Below are 22500 nucleotides of genomic sequence, written 5' to 3'. Positions count from 1 at the left end.
ACACACACACACACACACACACACGTGCGCACGAAGGCGCGCGCACGTACACAAACACACACACACACACACACACAACACACACACACACACACATGCACACACACACACACACCCACACACACATTAATAAAATCACCACAAATTAACTCACACACACACACACTATATTCAAACTCAAACGGCTACAACCCGGAAAGCCCAAAGGCCTGCCACTCAGGTTATGGTCTGGACATGCTCGAAATATGAGCCCTGGTTCCTGCATTTACCTTTGTCAAAAGCACCACCCTGTCTGTGATATAGTTAGACGCTGTTTTTAACATTGCAGGAGCGCAATGAATTAACTACAAAGTACGTTTTACCATCACAGTTATCGCCTCGGTTGCGAAGTACTGTGGTGTGTGTGTGTGTGTGTGTGTGTGTGTGTGTGTGTGTGTGTGTGTTGTGTGTGTGCACTACACTGAGAGCGACACCCTTTTTTTCTTTTTCTTTTTTTTTTTGGAGGGGGTGGGGTGGGGAGGGGGGTATTTTTTCCTGCGTGCATTAAAAATTTTGTTTGTTTGTTTGTTTTTCCTATCGAAGTAGATTTTTCTACAGAATTTTGCCAGGGACAAACCTTTTGTTGCCGTGAATTCTTTTACGTGCGCTAAGTGCATGCTGCACACGGGACCTCGATTTATCGTCTCATTCGAATGACTAGCGTCCAGACCACCACTCAAGGTCTAGTCTTGGGGGAGAAAATTCCGGCGGTACATTCGTCAACGAACCATTGAAAGAGTGACTTCAATCCATTCCCGTTGAACGAGTTATAAGATGATCAGTTCATCAGATCCACAGGCGTCGGAGGGAATCAGAAACGGAATCAAACAACCGACACCGCCATGTGTGTGTGTGTGTGTGTGTGTGTGTGTGTGTGTGTGTGTGTGTGTGTGTGTGTGTGTGTGTGTGTGCGTGCCTGCGTGCGTGCGTACGTACGTCTGTGTGTGTGCGTTCGTGCGTGTGTGTGCGTGCGTGCGTGTGTGTGCGTGCGTGCGTGTGTGTGCGTGCGTGCGTGCTTAGGTGTGTATGTGTGCGTGCGTGCGTGCGTGCTTACGTGCGTGCGTGCTTGTGTGTGAGTGCGTGCGTGTGCGTGCGTGTGTGTGTGTGCGTGCGTACGTGCGTGCGCGCGCGCGCGTGTGTGTGTGTGTGTGTGTGTGTAGAAACCTCAACGCGGGCCAGAAGTCAATCCACGTCTATCACTGGCTCGGCGAACGTGCGTGGTATGGTTCAGACCTTGTCCACATCTCCATACCGATCCACGTTTTATTGCCCGGTGTTCTGCAGTCCGCCGCGAACCCCTTTCAAGCAGACGACAAGTCGGTTTTCTTGAGTCAGGTTCGCAGATTTGTGGTTCCACAATTTCTTTTCATCAGAAAACGTTCTCTCCCCAAGGTAAACTTGACGACTTTTATCCAGTGCTTGAGCTCCTTCTTTGTTCGTTTTTTTTTTTCGTTTGTTTGCTGTTGTGTTTGATTAGTTAGAGTTATTTATATATTTATTCATTTATTTTTTAGTTTAAAATAGTCGTATATATATATATATATATATATATATATATATATCTTTTTTAATCTATTTACTTATTTGTTTATTCATTTATTTATTTACTGAATCATTATGTTCGTTCTTGGTTCGTTAGATAGTCAAATGGAGTCAGTGATCCTTTTTCATATATCTTATGTATTTGTTTAGGCCTATTCATTTATTTGATCTTATATTCCTGTGTACGTTCTCAGTTAGATCATTAGCTAGATTGAGTAACTTATTCATTAATCTAGACCTATTCATTTTATTATTATTATTATTATTATTATTCATTCGTTTGTTTTGTTTGTTTGTCTACTTATTCATTTATCCAGTTATCTATTTATTTTTTAGTTTGTTCTTTGATAGTTTCAGTTTAACTCTACATTTCTAGTTTCAGTTTCAGTGAGGTGCCAAAGCGTACGGACTAATCCATATACGCTGCTCTACATCTGCTGTTTATGAATATAAAAGATGAAAAAAAAAAAGATTTTGACACAACTCAACGCGCTGATTAGGCCGGGAGAGCCTTCTCTTAGGCTATTTACTTAGTTGGTTGGCTAATTAGAGCCATTGCTTTGTATATATATATATATATATATATATATATATATGTGTGTTATTATATCTCTGTGTGTGTGTGTGTGCCTGTTTATATATATATATATATATATATATATATATATATATATATATATATATAAACAGACACAGACACAGACACACACACACACACACACACACACACACACTGTGTGTGTGTGTGTGTGTGTCTGTGTGTGTGTGTGTATGAGTATATATATATATATATATATATATATATATATGTGTGTGTGTGTGTGTGTGTGTGTGTGTGTGTTCATTTCTTTATTTATTTACTTGCCTATTTATTTACTTATCTATCCATCAAACTATTTATTCATTTCAATCGTATTTACTCACGTCTTTACTTATCTGGGTCTGCCTCTGTATATCTCCTTCTCCTTCTTCTACACAGCTATATGAGTGGAGAGTTCTCTTGTTAACAGAAGTGACATATTGGTCTGAGTGTGTGTCAACATCCATGATGTGTGTGAGAGAGAGAGAGAGAGAGAGAGAGAGTTTTTCGTGTGTGTGTGTATGTGCGCGCGCGCACAATTGCATGTGTAAGGTACATGCTTAGTTATGTGTATTCCGTCTGCGCATGTCGTTTTCTGCCTGCGACAGAGTTGTGTCAATACATTTCACAGGAGGTTGTAAACAATATCCCTCACTTCACACGTCTGTATGGGATCTGAGCACACAAGGCGGAACATCTTTCTCTCTCTCTCTGTCTCTCTCTCTCTGTCTCTCTCACGCTGACACACACACACACACACACACACACTCACACACACACACACACACACACACACACACACACACAGACACACACACACACACACATTCTCTCTCTCTCTCACTCTCTCTCTATCTATCTATCTATCTATCTGTATGTCTATATCTCAACTCTTTCTCTCGCTCTCGCTCACAGACACAGTCTCTCTCTCTCTCTCTCTCTCTCTCTCTCTCTCTCTCTCTCTCTCTATCTATCTATCAATCTTCTCTCTTTCCCTCCCTCTCTCTCGCACACACACACCACCTCCACAAACCACCCATACCCCTGCTCCACACACACACACACCACCACCACCCATACCCCCCCTCCACACACACACACACACACACACACACACACAAGACCATTCGCACACCCGCTCCACTCAACCTGAACGTGTGAATTAAGGAACAGCCACAGCCTGTCAGCGGCGCGGAACGTTGTCCACGAAAAAAACATGTGTACCAGCAGGCAGCACGAGGGTCATGGACTGAAGGATGCAAACCCACAGCCATGTCCGCTAGAAAAAGTCTGCCTTGGTCTTTGTCCTCCTCCGTCCCCCGCGCCCTCCACACCTGTAAATGCTGGTGTCCTTTGAGGGTTCCACTCCAGTGCCTGTTTGATGAAGTCGATAGGTGCCACCCGAACCTGTCTGTTCCTGATTGACCAACTCTTTGATTGTGTCGACATCCGTCTTGGTGGTGTTTCAGTTTGATTCTTTGTACTGTTTCGTCTACCCGCATTTCCTGTTTCGCCTGTTCAGCACCTCGTTTGTTGTTGTTGTTTTCAATTGATACACACACACACACACACACACACACACACACACACACGTGTGTGTGTGTGTGTGTGTGTGTGTGTTTTCTTCAGTTTAACGTCTATTCACTATAAGTGCTTTTAGTGTGTGTGTGTGTGTGTGTGTGTGTGTGTGTGTGTGTTTTCTTCAGTTTAACGTCTATTCACTATAAGTGCTTTTAGTGTGTGTGTGTGTGTGTGTGTGTGTGTGTGTGTGTGTGATATAGAGACAGTGGGTGGGTGTCGTGTGTGTGTGTGCGTGTGTGTTTGTGTGTATGTGTTTGTGCGTTCGGGGGCAAGGATGTATGTGTGTGCACGTGTGTTCATTTATTGATAGCCCAACTTCTGTGATGACGATGTGAACAAGAGAGAGAGAGAGAGACGAAGAATAAGCAAAACGGGAATAACAAGTATGCGAAATAGGACAAAAGGCCAGTGCCTCAAGAGGGCCACTGAGGATGACCGCACTGTCGCATAGCAGGCAAATCGGGCCATCGCTTTCTGTACTGTCGTGCTGGTCCATTTCAGTATGTCCCGATTCTCCTATTTTTGATCGAGCCGCCTTCCCCAGTGGGGGATAGTTGATAGTTTGACTCTGCCCTGTTGTGCCTACCTGTCAGGCCCGTTTTGCTTTCTCTCTCTCGTCTGTATGGGAACTGGGCAAACCAGGCGGAACATCTCTCTCCCTCTCTATCTCTCTCTTCCCTTTCTCTCGCTCACCCCCCTAACATGAAAGGTAGAGCACGATGCTTTGCAAATCAAACAAATATCGGCATCAATTCAAAACCAACATTGCGCAAATTTCTTCAAAATGGAACAGAGTTTCTGTGGGCTTTTCCAAATACAATAGACTGAGCAACACACTAGACGCCATGTTCTTGGCATCAGAGATCTTTTCCCATCCCTCTTGCGGCCAGTTAGTGGCAGCCTCTGTGCGTGTGTGTGTTTGTGTGTATGTGTGGGTCTGTGTTTTTGAGTGCGTTTGTGCATGCGCGAGAGTGTAAGTGTACACAAGTGTCAGGAGAGTTCTGTGCGTGTGTGTGTGTGTGTGTGTGTGTGTGTGTGTGTGTGTGAGGGGGAGGTGGGGGTGCGGAGAGGAGGTGGAGTAGAGGATGAGGTATGTGAGTGTATGCATGCCTACACTGTGGGAGCAACAGGATATTGGAACGTATATATATATAAATCTTTGTATATATGTGTGTGGGGTTGGGGGTGGGAGATAATTATGGGCGTGTGTGTGTGTGCTTGTACAAGTAAGTGTTCATCTCTGTGTGTGTGTTTGTGTGTGTGTGTGTGTGTGTGTGTCTGTGTGCCGTGGAAGCTGCGATACATAGACTAGAAATGAGTGTGTGGAGGAGGGGGGGTAGAGGAGGTGCAGGGTAATGTGTGTGTATGTGTGTGTGTGTGTGTGTGTGTGTGTGTTGGAGCTCATGTACGTTTATATGTATTTGACTGTGCTTTCATATCTGTGAAACTGCATGTTTGGTGCATATCTGTTATGCATGTGTGGGTGTATGTGTGAATGTGTGTCTTCATGTTTTACATTTATTTGCTTATTTATCATCATTGTTGTCTTATTTATTTATTTATTTATCTATTTTATTATTATCAGTACTACTACCTTTTTTTATATCATAATTATTATTTATTTATTTATTTATGTAAGCTTATGTATTATTTATTCACCTTTTTTTCTTTCTTTTTTTTTTCTCAATGCCTGACTAAGCGCGTTGGGTTACGCTGCTGGTCAGGCATCTGCTTGGCAGATGTGGTGTAGCGTATATGGATTTGTCCGAACGCAGTGACGCCTCCTTGAGCTACTGAAACTGAAACTATCAGTAACCACACTGTGGACATAACTTAATCTCTGGGGAAGAGACGTGAGGGCAGAGAAGAAACAGGCCACAGAAATAGCAACAAAACCAGACAGCACGGATAAGCTGACCCTTTTTTTTTTTTTTACCATCGCCTCCAGACAGCCTGGCTACGTCATACTGTTTGAGACCTCAGTATCGACTGGCGCAATAGCCGAATGGTTAAAGCGTTGGACTTTCAATCTGAGGGTCCTGGGTTCGAATCTCGGTGACGGCGCCTGGTGGGTAAAGGGTGGAGATTTTTTCCGATCTCCCAGGTCAACATATGTGCAGACCTGCCATTGCCTGAACCCCCTCCGCGTGTATACGCAAGCAAAAGATCAAATACGCACGTTAAAAATCCTGTAATCCATGTCAGCATTTGGTTGTTATGGAAACAAGTGTCGGTGTGTCTGTCTGTCTGTTTATCCCGCCCAACACTCCCCCGCTTTTATCTTTATACCCAAACAGGTTCAAGTACGGTTGCTGGAACGTGTGAACGAGCGAAGGATAAAAGAAAAGAAGAAAAAGGAAGGAAGGAAAGAGAGAAGGAAGCCAGGACAGCAGAAGAAGAAGGAGAGAAGCAAGCACACCATGGGTTGTATCACAGGAATCGGACGGGTCATTCTGATCATCCTCAACCTGGTTTTCTTGGTGAGTTCTGCTCCATGTCATTGCTTTTGTTGCTTTTTGTTGTTGTTAGTTTGTTTTGTTTTGTTTTGTTTGCTTGGTAGGTAAGCAACTGACGACGAGAGATTAAGAAGGAAAAAAAAATATATCTAACTTCCGAAGTCTAGTCAGTATACATTTGTTCTTGTCGTTGTTTGTGGATTTTTTTTATTATTATTGTTTGCACGTTTTGGTTTTGTGTTGTAGTTGTTGTTGTTGTAGGGTAGGCTCTCAAAGCCTGATCATATATTGCAATGTGTTTACTCCAAGATCGGGCTTCTGTTTCCCTCTTTTCTGTTTTCAAAGCAGTCTTGGTGTCGCGTGTATAGATCAGTCCGCACGCTTTTACACCATGTTTATAGATTAGTCTGCACGCTTTTACACCATGTTTATTGATCAGTCTGTACACTTTTACACCATGTTCATAGATAAGTCTGAAGTGCTTTTTTCCACCGAGAACGCCTCACCCTTGCAGCCCCAGAGAGCAAGATATAGACAGGACTGTGCACGCCGTCCACAACGTGTCAGGAATGAAGGATAACGGCTTTCTCCGTGCCTCACAAAAGGTGGTGCTGACGCCATGCAAGGCATACGGGTTGTTTATTGTCCACTGATCTATTGACGGGAACAAAAAAACAACAACATGGTTTATTGATGGCAGTGACAGCCTTTGAAGAACAAGATATTGATTTGGCTGTGTTGCCTGTGAAAGGGTCAAAACAGGACAGAGGTTTGGAATTTACAAATGTGTTCGATTGTTTGCAGTAGTGTGGTTTGGGTCAAAACTGCCATCATAGAGAATTATGCCAGGGATTTGGGCCGTTTGTTTCCGTTCAAGGAGTAAGGTTGAAGGTGGCAGAATGGTTAAGACACTCATCTGCCAATACAGAGAGTCCGTGAGGGTTTGGGTTCAAATCCCGCTCTCCCCCTTTCTCCCAAGTTTGACGGGGAAATCAAACTGAGCGTCTAGTCATTCGGATGAGACGATAAACCGAGGTCACAGGTGCAGCAGCGCTTGGCGTACTGAAAAAGAAACCATAACAACATGAGTGTTGTCCTCTGGCGAAAGTTTGCAGAAAAAAATCCACTCTAAAAGGTACACAAATGTATATGCACGTACTCAAAGCCTGACTGACCACGATGGTGTTATGCTGCTGGTCAGGGATCTGTCAGGCAGATAGGGTAGAGCGTATGTGGATTTGCCCGAACGCAGTGACGCCTCATTGAGAAACTGAAACCAAAAGTGAGCCTCAAGGACTACAAGTGTGTGGTCCACTGGTAATACACCCGACGAGGAAGCCAGGGTCAGCGGGTTCGATTCCCACACAGACCTGAGAGATTTACTTCCCCATCGTTCTACATACATCCATACACTCACACAGCAATGCAGTATATATAGGCGAACTGGAAATAGGAGAATCAGAATTTACCGATTTAGTGATAGGTGAATCGGGAATGGTCGAATGAGGATGGGCAGATAGGGATGACACAAAGGAATCACGTCGTTTTTATTGCAGTCGATGACTTTCTGTTGACTGGCGCAATGAACAAATATAATCTGTTCCCTTCTTGGGACCCTTATATTAGTGTTCTGGTGGCTAATTTTCTTTATCTCTCTCTCTCTCTCTCTCTCTCTCTCTCTCTCTCTCTCTCTCTCTCTCTCTCTCTCTCTCTCTCTATATATATATATATATATACCAGTATATATATATATATATATATATATATATATATATATATGTGTGTGTGTGTGTGTGTGTGTATGTATGTATGTATATATAATATTTTATTTCATTTATTCATTTATCATTATTTTTTAAAGTTCTTTTCCTTTCAAACTCAGTACTGATATTGCTTTTTAAAAACACTTTGATATACATGATGGAAACCAGAATATGCAGCGAAATTACAATCTTGTACCTTAAAAAAACATACATAGATGCATACATAACTCTTTTTTTAAAATCTCAATTGTTTTGTCTGAAAACGTCAGTGTACTGTTCAGTATGGTAATTTGAAACATAATGATCGGCCCAAATCCATTTATTAACTCAGGGGAGGGAATTCTCTTGGAAGGATTTAAGATGTGTTTATGGTCGCATTTTTTAAAAATGCATGAAGATGTAATACAGCTGGAAATCAAATTCTTATTACATGTGGCTTTTTTTTTACTGACAACTCTTTCCTGCTAATTTACGCACAGTAAAACAAGTGTTAAACAGATCACACACTCTGTTACTATGATTATCAAGGCGTGCTTTGTGACAAAACAAATTCTTGATGAACGTGAGTAATAGATAAGCAAGGAATATATTGCACCCAAACTTCGCCCTCAAGAAACCAAAGAAGTAAACTGTAAACAAAAGAAACAGAATCAAAACATCATGACAACACATACATCAGTTAATCTCTCTACTTCCCAGTTACCCCACTTCCACTGTCTAGAAGAAAGTATGAGCTTTAGAATCACAGAGTCAAATAAAGTCCAGATTTTGAGGATGATAAACTGAAAATTGTTAAGGGGTTCTGGTGGCTGATTTCTCTAACTCTGATGCCCCCCCCCCCCCCCCCCCCCCCCCCCAAACATTTCTATTCAGACTAAGGCTAAAATATAGAATATGATATTTTACTTAAACAAGTTACAACAACATATTGTTCAAAATACAATCACTCTACACCAGGCATTATATCGGAAGAACAGTAAATGTTCATTCAAAAATTGTACTTTCTGATATTATAAAGCACGATTTACGATGAAATTGTAGTAACCGCAGAATTTAAACTAACCGTTCACACATTGATTCCACTGGTATTGCTGTGCCCAGTTTACATCGAAGTAATAAAGGCAGGTTAATAGGTTTTCATTCACACATTGTTTTCATGTGATATTACAATGCTTGGCTCACATCAAAGCATAATCAGGACAACGATTATTCATTCCTAGATTAATTTTGATGCTTAGTTTACAGCAAAGTAACAACAATACTTGATTCACACCTTAATTCTATACGATACAAATCGTAATTTTGTACGATATATATGTATGGTGCCCATTTCTGCACACATTTCTTATTTTCCGTAGATATTCTACAAACAAACTTGTCGATTTCATATGCCTTTTATGGTCGTTTATGAACATTTGTATTGTTGCATTTAGTTTATTGATTCTACATTTGTATAGTTATAAAGAATTTGGTTGTCAATAACATATGTGAGAAGCAGCCATCAGTTTTTGTTTTATTGTCGCACCCAAAAAGCACCAACACATGGTTGAGATCAAGTCTATCACAATTTGGACACTTTTCTTTGAAGTATCGTACAGACTCAGTTCAAAACACTTGTACATGATTACATTCCCATAGATAATGTAGGATCGTGTCTTTTTCATTCTTTTTTACAAAAAACACATTTGTTATCTGTTAACACTCCCATATTCATCAACATAGAATTTGTCAGAAGGACACGATAATTAATAAGGAACCATTTTAATTCTGTTTCTTGTATTTTTCTTGTATAGAAAAAAAACACAACAAAACATTCGAGTTGATTTTCAAATCGATGACCCCATGAGTGTTCTCCCCTGCCTGTTGCAGCTGATCTCTCTGGCTCTGGTGGCGGCTGGGGTCTTCCTCAAGTTCTTCGCCTCCTCGCTGGTGGAGCCCGTGCTTGGAGCGGTGAGCGCTTCGTTGGACCAGGCCACAAAGGACAAGTTCAACATCCCGGACCTCGAAGACATCTCCGATCTGCCTTTCGTCGGTGAAATCGGCATCGCTTTCATCGCCTTCGGCTCCGTTCTGTTCTTCGTGTCCTTCATGGCGTGTTGTGGTGCCTGCTGCAAGTGGAGGCCTCTGCTGGTGGTGGTAGGTTCTGCTGTTGCTGGAGTTGTGTGGATTGCACGATCTTTAACTGCGCATTTGATCCTCTACATGTGCATGCGTACACACACGTGCGAAGGGGGTTCAGGTACTAGCAGGTCTGCACATATGTTGACCTGGGAGATCGGAAAAAAAATCTCCTCCCTTTACCCACCAGGCGCCGTGACCGGGATCCGAACCCGGAACCCTCAGCTTTCGGTGGGTTATGGAAAAGTCCGCAACCCCCACATCCCAAAAGCAAAGTAGGACTGCCTCTCTGGCGAGGGTGAAAGTAGTCATTCAGGTAAGAGTCCAGTCGTGTACACGGGCGAGTGTCGCAGACCACGAACGGAGAAGTTGTGTGGGTGAGGGAGGGGGTTGGGAGTTAGGGGGGGGCGGGGAATGGAGGGTGGTGAAGAGGTGGGGTGGGTGCAGTTTTGGAGAATTGTGGGGAGAGGGTATGTGTGTGAGTGTAAGTGTCAGTGTGTGAAGTGTTGTTTTGTTGGTTTTTTGTGTGGTGTGGTGGGATGTTCGCTTGACTGCATGCATGCGCGCGCGCGCGCACACACACACACACACACACACACACACACACACACACACAGTTGAGTGTGTGAACGAGTTCAGATAGTGCTTTCCTTCGTTTGCTCTTTCACTCACTTATGCCTTCCTTCGTTCACACATCAGTCCACTCACCTATCCATCTGCGCGTTTACTGACACTCTGGTTGATTCAATGAAGTCCTGAATGAATGATTGATTTTGAATGATTGGTTTTGGTTAATTTGTTAACTGATTTTGTTGGATTCTGATTTAGTAAAGTCATGAACGATAGTCTGGATTGATTGATTGATTCTAATTGATAGACAAAATTTAATTTAATTGTTGATTGAATTATTGACTGATTTATTGGTCTGAACGATCGGTTTTAATAATTGATTGATTGGTTGAATTTGATTGGTCGATTGAGTGATTTTGATTGATCGATTAGTTTACGTTCTGACTGGTTGCAGTTTGTGATCGTGATGCTGATTCTGGTGATTTGTCAAGGCGTGGTGGGAGGTCTTTTCTTGGCCAAGGATTCTGTGGTGAGTCACGTCACACGCTACCTTGCTAATACCTCTCTCTCCCTCTCTCTCTCTCTCGCTCTCTCTCTCTCTCTTTGTGCCTCTGTCTGTCTCCCTGTCTCTCTGCCTGTGTCTGTCTCTCTGACACTGTCTGTCTGTCTGTGTCTGTTTCTCTGACTGTCTGTCTGTTTGTCTGTCTGTCTCTCTCTCTCTCTCTTTGTGCCTCTATCTGTCTCTCTGTCTCTCTGCCTGTATCTGTCTCTCTGACTCTGTCTGTCTCTCTCTTTGTGCCTCTATCAGTCTCTCTGCCTGTGTCTGTCTCTCTGACTCTCTCTGTCTGTCTGTCTCTCTTTGTGCCCCTGTCTTCCTCTCTCTCCCTCCCTCCCTCTCTCTCTATCTCTCTCTCTTTGTGCCTCTGTCTGTCTCTCTGCCTGTATCTGTCTCTCTGACTGTCGGTCTGTCTCGCACTCTCTCTCTTTGTGCCTCTGTCTGTCTCTCTGCCTCTGTCTGTCTGTGTTCCTGACTCTGTCTGTCTGTCCTGTCTCTCTGTGTTTCTCTGCCTGTGTCTGTCTCTCTGACTCACACTGTCTCTCTGTCTGTCTGTCTGTCCAGTTTCTCTCTGCCTGTGTCTGTCTCTCTGACTCTGTCTGTCTGTCGTTCTCTCTGTGTCTGTCTCTCTGACTGTCTGCCGGGCTTTCTCTCTCTCTCTCTCTCTCTCTCTCTACTCATGTGGAGCGTTGGCATAGAGGTAACGCGTCCACATAGGAAACGAGAGAATCTGAGTGCGCTGGTTTGAATCACGGCTCAGCCGCCGATATTTTCTCCCCCTCCACTAGACCTTGAGTGGTGGTCAGGACGCTAGTCATTCGGATGAGACGATAAACCCAGGTCCCGTGTGCAACATGCACTTAGCGCACGTAAAAGAACCCACGGCAACAAAAGGGTTGTTCCTGGCAAAATTCTGTAGAAAACTCCACTTCGATAGGAAAAACAAGTAAAACTGCACGCAAGAAAAAATACAAAAAAATAGGTGGTGCTGTCGTGTAGCTATGCGCTGTCCCTGGGGAGAGCAGCCTGAATTTCACACAGAGAAATCTGTTGTGCTAAAAAGAAATACAAATACAATGGCAACACGTGTGAGGTTGGGGACGGGGCTTGGGGGAGGGCTGGACCGTGTGGTGCACGTGCATCATGTTACAGGTAGTGAACAGTCATCAGAGTTTCGGTTTAAATGTGGTGTCATAGCGTGCGAAGTAATCCATAGAAGCTGCGCCCCCACCTGCGTTAATCAAAAAGCAGATGTCTGACCCATTCTGTGTCCCAACGCTGTGCTTAGACCTTGAGAGCCTTCCTTATGTGAAATATGAACATGAAACAAAATTAGAAAATTAGACAAAATAAACAAAAGAAGTGAACATTTTTACAATTTCTTTAAACGACCAGTCACAATAGTAAGTTTGATTTAAAAAGACTATATATAGAATCTTTATCGTGTTGTTGTTATTGTTCTTTCACAGATAATGACATTGACTTTTTACCTCTCACCCTGAGTTTCATATCGTCTTAAATGGGATGGCTTTAAAGGTCTACTGTTACTCATAACTACCATTTTTCCTAGTTTCTGAGAAACACCCAACGTTAAAACCAACCACTGACACACATGCACGCACACACACGCACACACACACACACACACACACACACACACACACACCGTGTCATTACACAGACACACATTGTTTGCACACGTGAGTCAACAAGAATGAATACATCCGTGAAGAGTTTCAACGAAGCTACCCAGGACATAGCTGATACCCCGCACCAGTTATACTTGACTGATTCAGTGGGGCTCATTGAGAAGCAAAGCGCCACCTGCTGTTGTTGTTTCTGTTTCGAGAATGGCTTGTTGGATTAAATCGTTGGAGAATATGCGGGGAAGTGAAGGTTTTGAAGGAAAGGAAAACATCTGAGGCATTTTCCCCTGTTCTTGTTTTGTAATTGTCCTTTGTCTTGATTGAGCGTGTGAAGACGTGATTCCCAGTTGTTAACACTGACAGCCATTCAATAGAGGAAGGCAGGTAACAGTCGGGCAAGCAGGAAAGTGAGGAGGTCATGCGCTTTGTCACTGACACCTCTTTCGTTTCGTTTCGTTTCGTTTCTGTCTGTCTGTCTCTGTCTCTGTCTCTTTCGTTTCTGTCTGTCTGTCTGTCTCTGTCTCTTTCGTTTCTGTCTGTCTGTCTGTCTCTGTCTCTGTCTCTTTCGTTTCTGTCTGTCTGTCTGTCTCTGTCTCTGTCTCTTTCGTTTCTGTCTGTCTGTCTGTCTCTGTCTCTTTCGTTTCTGTCTGTCTGTCTGTCTCTGTCTCTCTCTCTCTCTTTGTGCCTCTGTCTTTCTGCCTGTGTCTGTCTCTCTGTCTGTCTCTCTCTCTCTGTCTCTCTCTCTCTGTGCCTCTGTCTGTCGCTTTGTCTCTGTCTGTCTGTAGGTCTCTCTCTCTCTCTCTCTCTTTGTGCCTCTGTCTTTCTGCCTGTGTCTGTCTCTCTGTCTGTCTCTCTCTCTCTGTCTCTCTCTCTCTGTGCCTCTGTCTGTCGCTTTGTCTCTGTCTGTCTGTAGGTCTCGCTCTCTCTCTGTCTTTGTGCCTGTGTCTGTCTGCCTGTGTCTGTCTGTCTGTCTGTCTATCTGTCTCTCTCTTTGTACCTCTGTCTGTCTCTCTGCCACTGTGTGTCTGTCTGTCTGTCTCTCTCACTCACTCTCATTGTGCCTCTGTCTGTCTCTTTGTCTCTCTGCCTCTTGTCTGTCTGTCTGTCTCCCTCTCTCTCCCTCTCTGTCGCTCTGTGTGTGTTAAAGACATGATGGTTGTGTTGTCAGCTGCACGACAAAATCAAGAGCACGGTGGGGGACAAGGTGAAGGACGAGTTCGACGCTGATGGGAAGGACGTCTTCTCCTTTGCCATCAACATCTTGCAGTACCTGGTACAGTCATCGTGTGGGGGTAGGGGTGGTGGGAACGTGTGTGTAGGGGAGGGGGAGGTAAGTGTGCGGGTGTGGGTTGGGGGTGGATTGAGTGTGTGAGGAGACTGTGTGTGTATGGTGATGTGAGGCGTGTGCGTGTGCATGACGCGCGTGTGCATGTGTGTGTGTGGGGTGGGGGAGGGAGGGAGGATTGTAGGTGTGTGAAAATGTGTGGGGATGGGGAAGGGGGCTCTAGGTGTGTGTGTGTGTGTGTGTGTGTGTGTGTGTGTGTGTGTGTTTGGTTAGTCAATAAATCAAAATCCAAAACTGAAGTGACTGTTGACGAGCAAGCCATGACTGTAGCGACCTGTGCTGTGCAGCTGGGTTGCTGTGGGATCCGCGGCTGGGAGGACTTCTCCGGGGGAAACAAGCCGCCCAGCTGCTGTCTGAAAGAGATCATCGAGGGCGACTCCAACAACGCGGCCATGCAGGCCCGACAGCAAGCCTGCACAGCCTCCCCGCCCACCGCCCCTCCTGCTGACTACAACAAGAAGGTGTGTGTGTGGGGGTGGGGGTGGGGGGGGAGTGGGAGAGGGGTGCGGGTTGGGGGAGGCGAGAAGGGGGACGTGTGTGTGTATGTGTTGGTTAATTGGTTGGTTGATCGTCTGTTCACGAAAATGATTTTAGACACACACACAAAAAAAGTGTGTGTGCAGTGAATGTGTTTATGTGTATGGGAACGTGTTTGAACTGTTTTCAAATACACATTTGGCAAGAAGCACAACTTTAGAATGGAGAAGGACATTTAGGGAATGGGAACAAACTAAGGAATCCAACAAATTGAATATAAAACTAACTACTAGTAAAATCAAGGTGAGAATGTGGGTGGGTGGGTGAATGAGGGGGTGGTGGGTGGGGGAGATGGGAGAAAGAGAAGGGGGACGTGTGTGTGTGTGTGTGTGTGTGTGTGTGTGTGTGTGTGTGTGTGTGCATATGATCATATATAGTGGAGTGACGGCCTGGAGGTAACGCGTCCGACAAGGAAGCGAGAGAATCAGCGCGCTGGATCGAATCACGGCTCAGCCGCCGATATTTTCTCCCCTTCCACTAGACCTTGAGTGGTGGTCTGGACGCTAGTCATTCGGATGAGACGATAAACCCAGGTCCCGTGTGCAGCATGCACTTAGCACACGTAAAAGAACCCTAGGCAACAAAAGGGTTGTGCCTGGCAAAATTCTGTAGAAAAATCCACTTACATAGGAAAAACAAATTAAACTGCAAGCAGGAAAAAAAAATTACAAAAAAATGGGTGGCGCTGTAGTATAGCGACGCGCTCTCCCTGGGGAGAGCAGCCCGAATTTCACACAGAGAAATCTGTTGTGATAAAAAGAAATACAAATACAAATATACATGCATACATACATACATACATACATACATACACACGTACCTACTTGCATCCATCTCTTTCTGTTGTATTGATTCTTCCCTTCTATTCTGTCTGGTTTTCTCTCTCTCTCTCTTTTTCGTTTTATTCCGTTTTGTTGTTTTTTTCTTCTTATTCTTTCTTTCTTTCCATCTCTCGCTTTCTTTCGATATTCAATCAATTAATTTTTTTTTTCTCAAGGCCTGACTAAGCGCGTTGGGTTACGCTGCTGGTCAGGCATCTGCTTGGCAGATGTGGTGTAGCGTGTATGGATTTGTCCGAACGCAGTGACGCCTCCTTGAGCTACTGAAACTGAAAACTGAACTCAATCGTTCCATATAACAATCCATTGGTTTAAACAGTATTATATATATATATATATATATATATATATATTATGATAATAATAGTATATACCGAGCACGCCCCAAATACAAGAGAGCTGTAGAAGAACAGGGCAGCATGACAATGTGACACACAGCCATATCCAGCTTTTCTTTTCCAGGGCTGCTACATCCTTCTGCAAGACAAGGTCCTGGCAGACATCACCATCTCCGCTATTGGTCTGGCCGCTATCTTGCTTCTGCAGGTGAAAATGAAGTCTCTGTCTCCCTACCTCCCATCCTTCCTGTCTCTCTGGCGGTTGTCGTTGTCATCGTTGTTATTGTTGTTGTTGTTGTGTGTGTGTGATATTGTGTTTGTGTGTGTGTGTGTGTGTGTGTGTGTGTGTGTGTGTGTGTGTTTCTGCGTGCGTGCGCGCGCGTGTGTGTGTCGGGGAAGGTTGTGTGTGTTTGTGTGTTGGGGGAGGGGTTCTTGTATGTGAATCAGAATCAGAATCAGAATCAATTTTAATGTCAGTTAAACCTGAACAAGGTTTATAAGACACGCATGCAAAGTTACATGAAACCACGCACAAAAAAGCAAAACAAAATAGAATAATATTGAACATGAGATTGAATCACTCCTGCACCTATGGCGTTTTTGACAGCAGTTACTGACATATTTCCCAAACAGTCCCACACGTTTGTCTTCCAGTATTAGCTGACTTGATTTAATAATAGTTGGAAGGTATTTTTGATTTTTTTGTTTGAATTCTATGTGGGTGTGTGTGCGTGTGTATGTTTATGTGTATGTATGTGTGTGTGTATGTGCGCATGTGTTTGTGTGTGTGTGTGTGCGCGCGCGCGCGTGTGTGTGTGTGTATGTGTGTGTGTGTGTGAAACCACGTGAATGGTGGAAGACACTTCAACAAGAAGAGTGTGCCACAATGATGACAACACGACACACGTGCCCAAGGGCTGCACGTTCACAACGCTCTGTCTGTCACCTGTGTGTTCACAGGTGCTGGAGATCATCTTCGCCATTCTCATCATCAAGGACGTCAACGATGAGAACAACAAGATCGGCCCTTACTGAGCTCCCTTCACCCCGACACCCCTACCCCCACACCCGGCATCACGCCACCCCTGCACCCCTCTCACCCATGATTCCCCCGCCCCCCTCCCCTTCACGCAGGGGCAGGTCTGATTTGTCTTCTCTTTGATGCCACGGCCACCCACTGTCTCTTGGGACCCGTTTCACAATTTTGCCCAACTCATCCTCGTGACCAAGCGCCCGGGATCGCTCATCAGTGTTTCAACGTCACGTAGTCTGTTGGCAGTCTGCCTTCTTTGCTCCTCCCGCCTCTCACGTTTCAGACTATTTGTGTTCTCTATCTCTGCCTCTCTGTGTCTGTCTCCATATCTCTCTGTCCCTCTCTCTGTTCTCTCTCACTCTCTCTGTCTCATGTCTCTGTGTCTGTCTGTCTGTCCGTCTCTCTCGTGTCTCTCCGTCTCTGTCTCTCTCTCGTCTCTTTGTCTCTGTTTGTCTTTCTCTTTCTCTCTATGGTTTGTCCCTTCTACCCTTCTTCCTCCCCCCCCCACCTCCACACCTCTCACCAGAGGATGAGATCCATCCAGTTTTGAGGTCTGATTTTCTGGATGTCACACACGGACACACGCCGTGGAAATCATCACTGCTGCTTCATTCCCTGAGGTTCTGCCTCCATTCCCCACCCTACCCCAACGCCCTCACCTCTCTGTCTCTCTGTTCTTGTCTTGTTTGTCTGTCTCACTGTGCCTTTATTTGCCTGTCAGTCCGTCTGTACTATCCCTGTTTCTATCTTTCTCTGTTTCTCTGCATCTGTTTCAGTCTTTGTCTCTTTTTCTCTGTCTGTTTCTCTCTGTCTCCTGTCTCTCCCTCCCTCTTTCTCTCTCTGTCTTTCTTCCTCCCCTTCCCACTGACTGCCTTCATTTCTATGCCGGTGTGGCGAAGCGTATATAGACCAGTTCACACGCTTTGTCTACTAAAAAAGAAAAAGAAAAAACAGAAACATGAAAAAAAAAAACCATTGAAACAAACAGTTCCGTCCAAAATGGATTGGCCTCATCGTCTTTCATCGTCTTGTAACACTCCTGCACCACCACCCCGTCTCCTCCACCACCTCCTGCCCCCTTCTGTCCCCTCCTCTTCTGTCTGCTCCTCATCACACCCCTCTTTCCTTTTCCTGTCCCTGTTGTTGGTCACTGTCACAGTGTCCCTGACCCGTCCTGTGTGTTGTCTGATGTATTTTGTTGTCGTCATTGTTGTTGTTACACCAAGAGCACTTTTTTTTCACGCCAGACTAGAAAGATCAGATCCCCCTTCCCCCCCCCCCCCTACAACTCCCCCTCCACTGCCCACTCCCCCTCATAACTTGGTATCTATGTAGAATATGTAGACACCTTGTAGAACTTAGGTTTTTCACGCAGTTTTAATCGAACAAGGTATAGTCATTTTGTTTCAGGCAGAACGTAACTGCTTTGTAAATTTACAGGTCAAGGTCACATCACTGTGTGTTTTTGCCAGATGATCTGCTTCGTTGCAGTGTCGGTATGTTGATGATTCTTTTGCTGGAAATGTCTGTCTGTCTGTGCTGCATGTATGGACACAATCCGATCAGCACTGGAATGTCTGTCTGTCTATGCTGCATGTATGGACACAATCCGATCAGCACTGGAATGTCTGTCTGTCTATGCTGCATGTATGGACACAATCCGATCAGCACTGGAATGTCTGTCTGTCTGTGCTGCATGTATGGACACAATCCGATCAGCACTGGAATGTCTGTGTCTGTGCTGCATGTATGGACACAATCCGATCAGCACTGAAACAGAATGTTGAGACCTGCTGGTCGGTACAGCACCCCCCCCCCCCCCACCCACCCCCGCCTTCCCTGTCTCCCCCCTCCCCTTGCCCACACCCCCTCCCTCTCTCCGCCAGCCCCGCGCCGTCACCCATCATCTCTCTCCCTCCTCACCGACAGTCCTTCTCAATCCCTGTCCCCCTTCGCCGACAGGCCTCATTTCTCCCCCCTCCTCCCTCACAGACATCCCATCTCCTGTCCCATCCCCCCTCGCCAATACCCCCTGCTCTCTCCCTCTCCACCCCCTCGTCGACAGCCTCTCCCGACATCCCCACCCCTCACCGACATTCCCACCCCTCACCGACATTCCCACCACTCACCGACATCCCCACCACTCACCGACCGACATTCCCACCCCTCAACGACATCCCCACCACTCACCGACATCCCCACCCCTCACCGACATCCCCACCCCTCACCGACCGACATTCCCACCCCACCCCTCACCGACATCCCCACCCCTCACCGACATCCCCACCCCTCACCGACATCCCCACCCCTCACCGATATTCCCACCACTCACCGACCGACATTCCCACCCCTCACCGACATCCCCACCCCTCACCGACATCCCCACCCCTCACCGACATCCCCACCCCTCACCGATATTCCCACCACTCACCGACCGACATTCCCACCCCTCACCGACATCCCCACCACTCACCGACATTCCCACCCCTCACCGACATCCCCACCCCTCACCGACATTCCCACCCCTCACCGACTTCCCCACCCCTCACCGACCGACATTCCCACCCCACCCCTCACCGACATTCCCCACCGCTCTCCGACAAGACTTGCTGAAGGTGAAGGCTTGAGGCGGGACTCTGGACAGGCGTTGATATGGACACACTCTGGACAGCTGGCTGACTGCTGGCGTTCCCGTGTAGGGTCCCTGGGCCTGGAGTTCTATGGAAAGGAGAGTGATCACACTTAGGCCTTGAGAAAAAGAAAAGTAAAATAAAATAAAATAATAAATAAAAATAAACAAATAAGTAAAATAAAATAGAATTATAATTATTATCATCATCATCATGATTATCGTCATCGTCATCATCATTATTACTATCATCATCATTATTATTATCATTGTTGTTGTTGCTGTTGTTGTTGTTATTATTATTATCATTATTATTATCATCATCATCATCATCATCATATTACTGGTATTGTTGCTGTTACTATCTCTTTGTACTGCTGAACTAAAGTGAAATATCAACGTGGCGTGATTTGAAGCACAAGATCCGCTTCTTGCGTGGCTGACTTTGAAGAACAAACACCATGCAGTTCTGGAGAGGAAGAAGTCAAGATACAGAAGAGCAGTCCTGAAGAGGAAGAAGTCAAGATAAAGAAGAGCAGTCCTGAAGAGGAAGAAGTCAAGATAAAGAAGAGCAGTCCTGAAGAGGAAGAAGTCAAGATACAGAAGAGCAGTCCTGAAGAGGAAGAAGTCAAGATAAAGAAGAGCAGTCCTGAAGAGGAAGAAGTCAAGATAAAGAAGAGCAGTGCTGAAGAGGAAGAAGTCAAGATAAAGAAGAGCAGTGCTGAAGAGGAAGAAGTCAAGATAAAGAAGAGCAGTCCTGAAGAGGAAGAAGTCAAGATACAGAAGAGCAGTCCTGAAGAGGAAGAAGTCAAGATAAAGAAGAGCAGTGCTGAAGAGGAAGAAGTCAAGATGAAGAAGAGCAGTGCTGAAGAGGAAAAAGTCAAGATAAAGAAGAGCAGTCCTGAAGAGGAAGAAGTCAAGATAAAGAAGAGCAGTGCTGAAGAGGAAGAAGTCAAGATGAAGAAGAGCAGTGCTGAAGAGGAAAAAGTCAAGATAAAGAAGAGCAGTCCTGAAGAGGAAGAAGTCAAGATAAAGAAGAGCAGTGCTGAAGAGGAAGAAGTCAAGATAAAGAAGAGCAGTGCTGAAGGAAGACGCTCGTGTAACACAGAGAGCACACAGACATGTGTTCTGTCACAGACAGAACTGGAGGTGACGACAACAGATGCGAGTTGTGTCACAGACAGAACAGGAAATGACGACAAAAGACGTATGTTGTGTGTCACAGACAGAACAGGAAGTGACGACAAAAGACGCGTGTTGTGTCACAGACAGAACAGGAAGTGACGACAAAAGACGCGAGTTGTGTCACAGACAGAACAGGAAATGACGACAAAAGACGCGTGTTGTGTCAAAGAACAGACAGTGACGAAATGAAAGAGAAATTGTTATGGCTATCCTCTCTGCAGCATCTCCCTTCCCCCCGAACCATAGTACACCATTAAAGCTGAAATGACTATCATTTACCCCCAATCCAACATCTTTTTTTGTGGGGAGCTGGGGGTTGGGGGGTCATAATTCCCACCCACGACAACCACTTTCACTCTTCACATACGAAACAAGACCAAAGCCGAGACTAAAAAAGTACTCTCTCTCTCTCTCTCTCTCTCTCTCTCTCTCTCTCTATATATATATATATATATATGTATAGAATATTTACCCACTGCCTTTCTCAAACATCCTATTCTCTCGTTGATATGCTGCTATGTAGCATCACGCATCATCTTCCCCTTTAATTCTTCTCAAAGTAAATTGAATTGTATTACTTTTTGTCCACACAGATTTCTCTGTGTGAAATTCGGGCTGCTCTACCCATTGTGTGAAGACCGAAAACTTTCTATACTACTGCTGACAATGCAATGAATTAGCTTTCCAGACGTTATCCGCCCTCACTGCCCACCATGATGCGAACCTGCTAACTTGCTCACCCTCCTCTTCCACCCCCTCCCCCACACCCATCCCCCATCCCCGCGTTCCATATTCTCTCAACTTGATCCGTCCAAGACTTTTTTTTCTTTGTTTTTTTTTTTTCGTTTTTGTTGTTATGTTTTGTACATAAGATTCAATACGCTAATAACGATAACTCCTGTTTAATCAAGAGATGTGAAGCGATATTTTTTGATGATGTGGGTTGCGGTGTTTTGGCGTGTTGATCAGTTTATATAAATCCGTTCTTATTGTTTCCTTTATTTGTGTGCCTGTCTGTGCAGTCTTTGTCTTTTTGGTTTCATTGATTGATTGTCCTGATTTTAAATGCAGCTGATGAATATAGATTTTGCTTATGAAATCTCTATTTGTCTCTCTTTCTGTCTTTTCTCTGTTTCTCTCTTTTTCTGTCTCTTTCTCTCTCTCTCAAATATCTATTTGCGTGTACATATGTGCTTTGTCAGTGTGTTAGCTTCCTCTCAATTCTTAGAGACTTTTTGTTTTGGTAATGCGTTTTACATAGCCGTAGCCGATATTATTCAGAAAAAGAGGTTGGTTTTTCAGTGTTACTGAAACACCAATGCATAGACAAAAAGACCTTGTGAATTCTCTTTCAGTGTGTGTCTGTCTGTCTGATTCGTTTCTCTCTCTCTCTCTCTCTCTCTCTCACACACACACACACACACACACACACACACAAACACACATGCACTCACACACACACACACACACAATCTACCTATCCCCTTCCAATTTTTGACTCACTTGTGTAAACAAAGTGAGTATGTTTTAACCCGGTGTTCGTTTGTGTGTGTGTGTGTGTGTGTGTGTGTCCATGGTAAACTTTAACATTGACATTTTCTCTGCAAATACTTTGTCAGTTGACACCAAATTAGGCATAAAAATAGGAAAAATTCAGTTATTTCCAGTCATCTTGTTTAAAACAATATTGCACCTCTGGGATGGGCACAAAAAAATAAAAATGAAGCCTAATTATATGCAAGT

The 22500-nt window shown here is 44.7% G+C and overlaps 1 protein-coding gene across 2 annotated transcripts in view; it reads left to right on the top strand.

Moving 5' to 3' along the window:
* LOC143291507 (tetraspanin-1-like) overlaps nucleotides 1-19092 on the top strand; it is a 38246-nt gene extending 19154 nt beyond the window's left edge. Inside the window, exons 1-8 of one of the 2 annotated variants that reach the window (XM_076601394.1) lie at nucleotides 1267-1431; nucleotides 6040-6222; nucleotides 9831-10097; nucleotides 11104-11178; nucleotides 14020-14124; nucleotides 14484-14657; nucleotides 16035-16118; nucleotides 16871-19092. In XM_076601394.1, the coding sequence (XP_076457509.1) occupies nucleotides 6163-6222; nucleotides 9831-10097; nucleotides 11104-11178; nucleotides 14020-14124; nucleotides 14484-14657; nucleotides 16035-16118; nucleotides 16871-16945 (840 nt within the window). In that variant the 5' untranslated portion in view covers nucleotides 1267-1431; nucleotides 6040-6162 and the 3' untranslated portion in view covers nucleotides 16946-19092. Of the gene's footprint in view, nucleotides 1-1266; nucleotides 1432-6039; nucleotides 6223-9830; nucleotides 10098-11103; nucleotides 11179-14019; nucleotides 14125-14483; nucleotides 14658-16034; nucleotides 16119-16870 lie in introns of those variants that run through there. The other variant, XM_076601395.1, reaches the window with a different exon arrangement.
* The last annotated feature ends 3408 nt before the right edge of the window (nucleotides 19093-22500 follow it).

This window comes from Babylonia areolata, chromosome 17 (genome assembly GCF_041734735.1).
Source record: "Babylonia areolata isolate BAREFJ2019XMU chromosome 17, ASM4173473v1, whole genome shotgun sequence".
Lineage (NCBI taxonomy): Eukaryota > Metazoa > Mollusca > Gastropoda > Neogastropoda > Buccinidae > Babylonia > Babylonia areolata.
The sequence above is the reverse complement of the archived record's forward strand: the minus strand, read 5'-3'. Positions and strand labels throughout refer to the sequence as shown.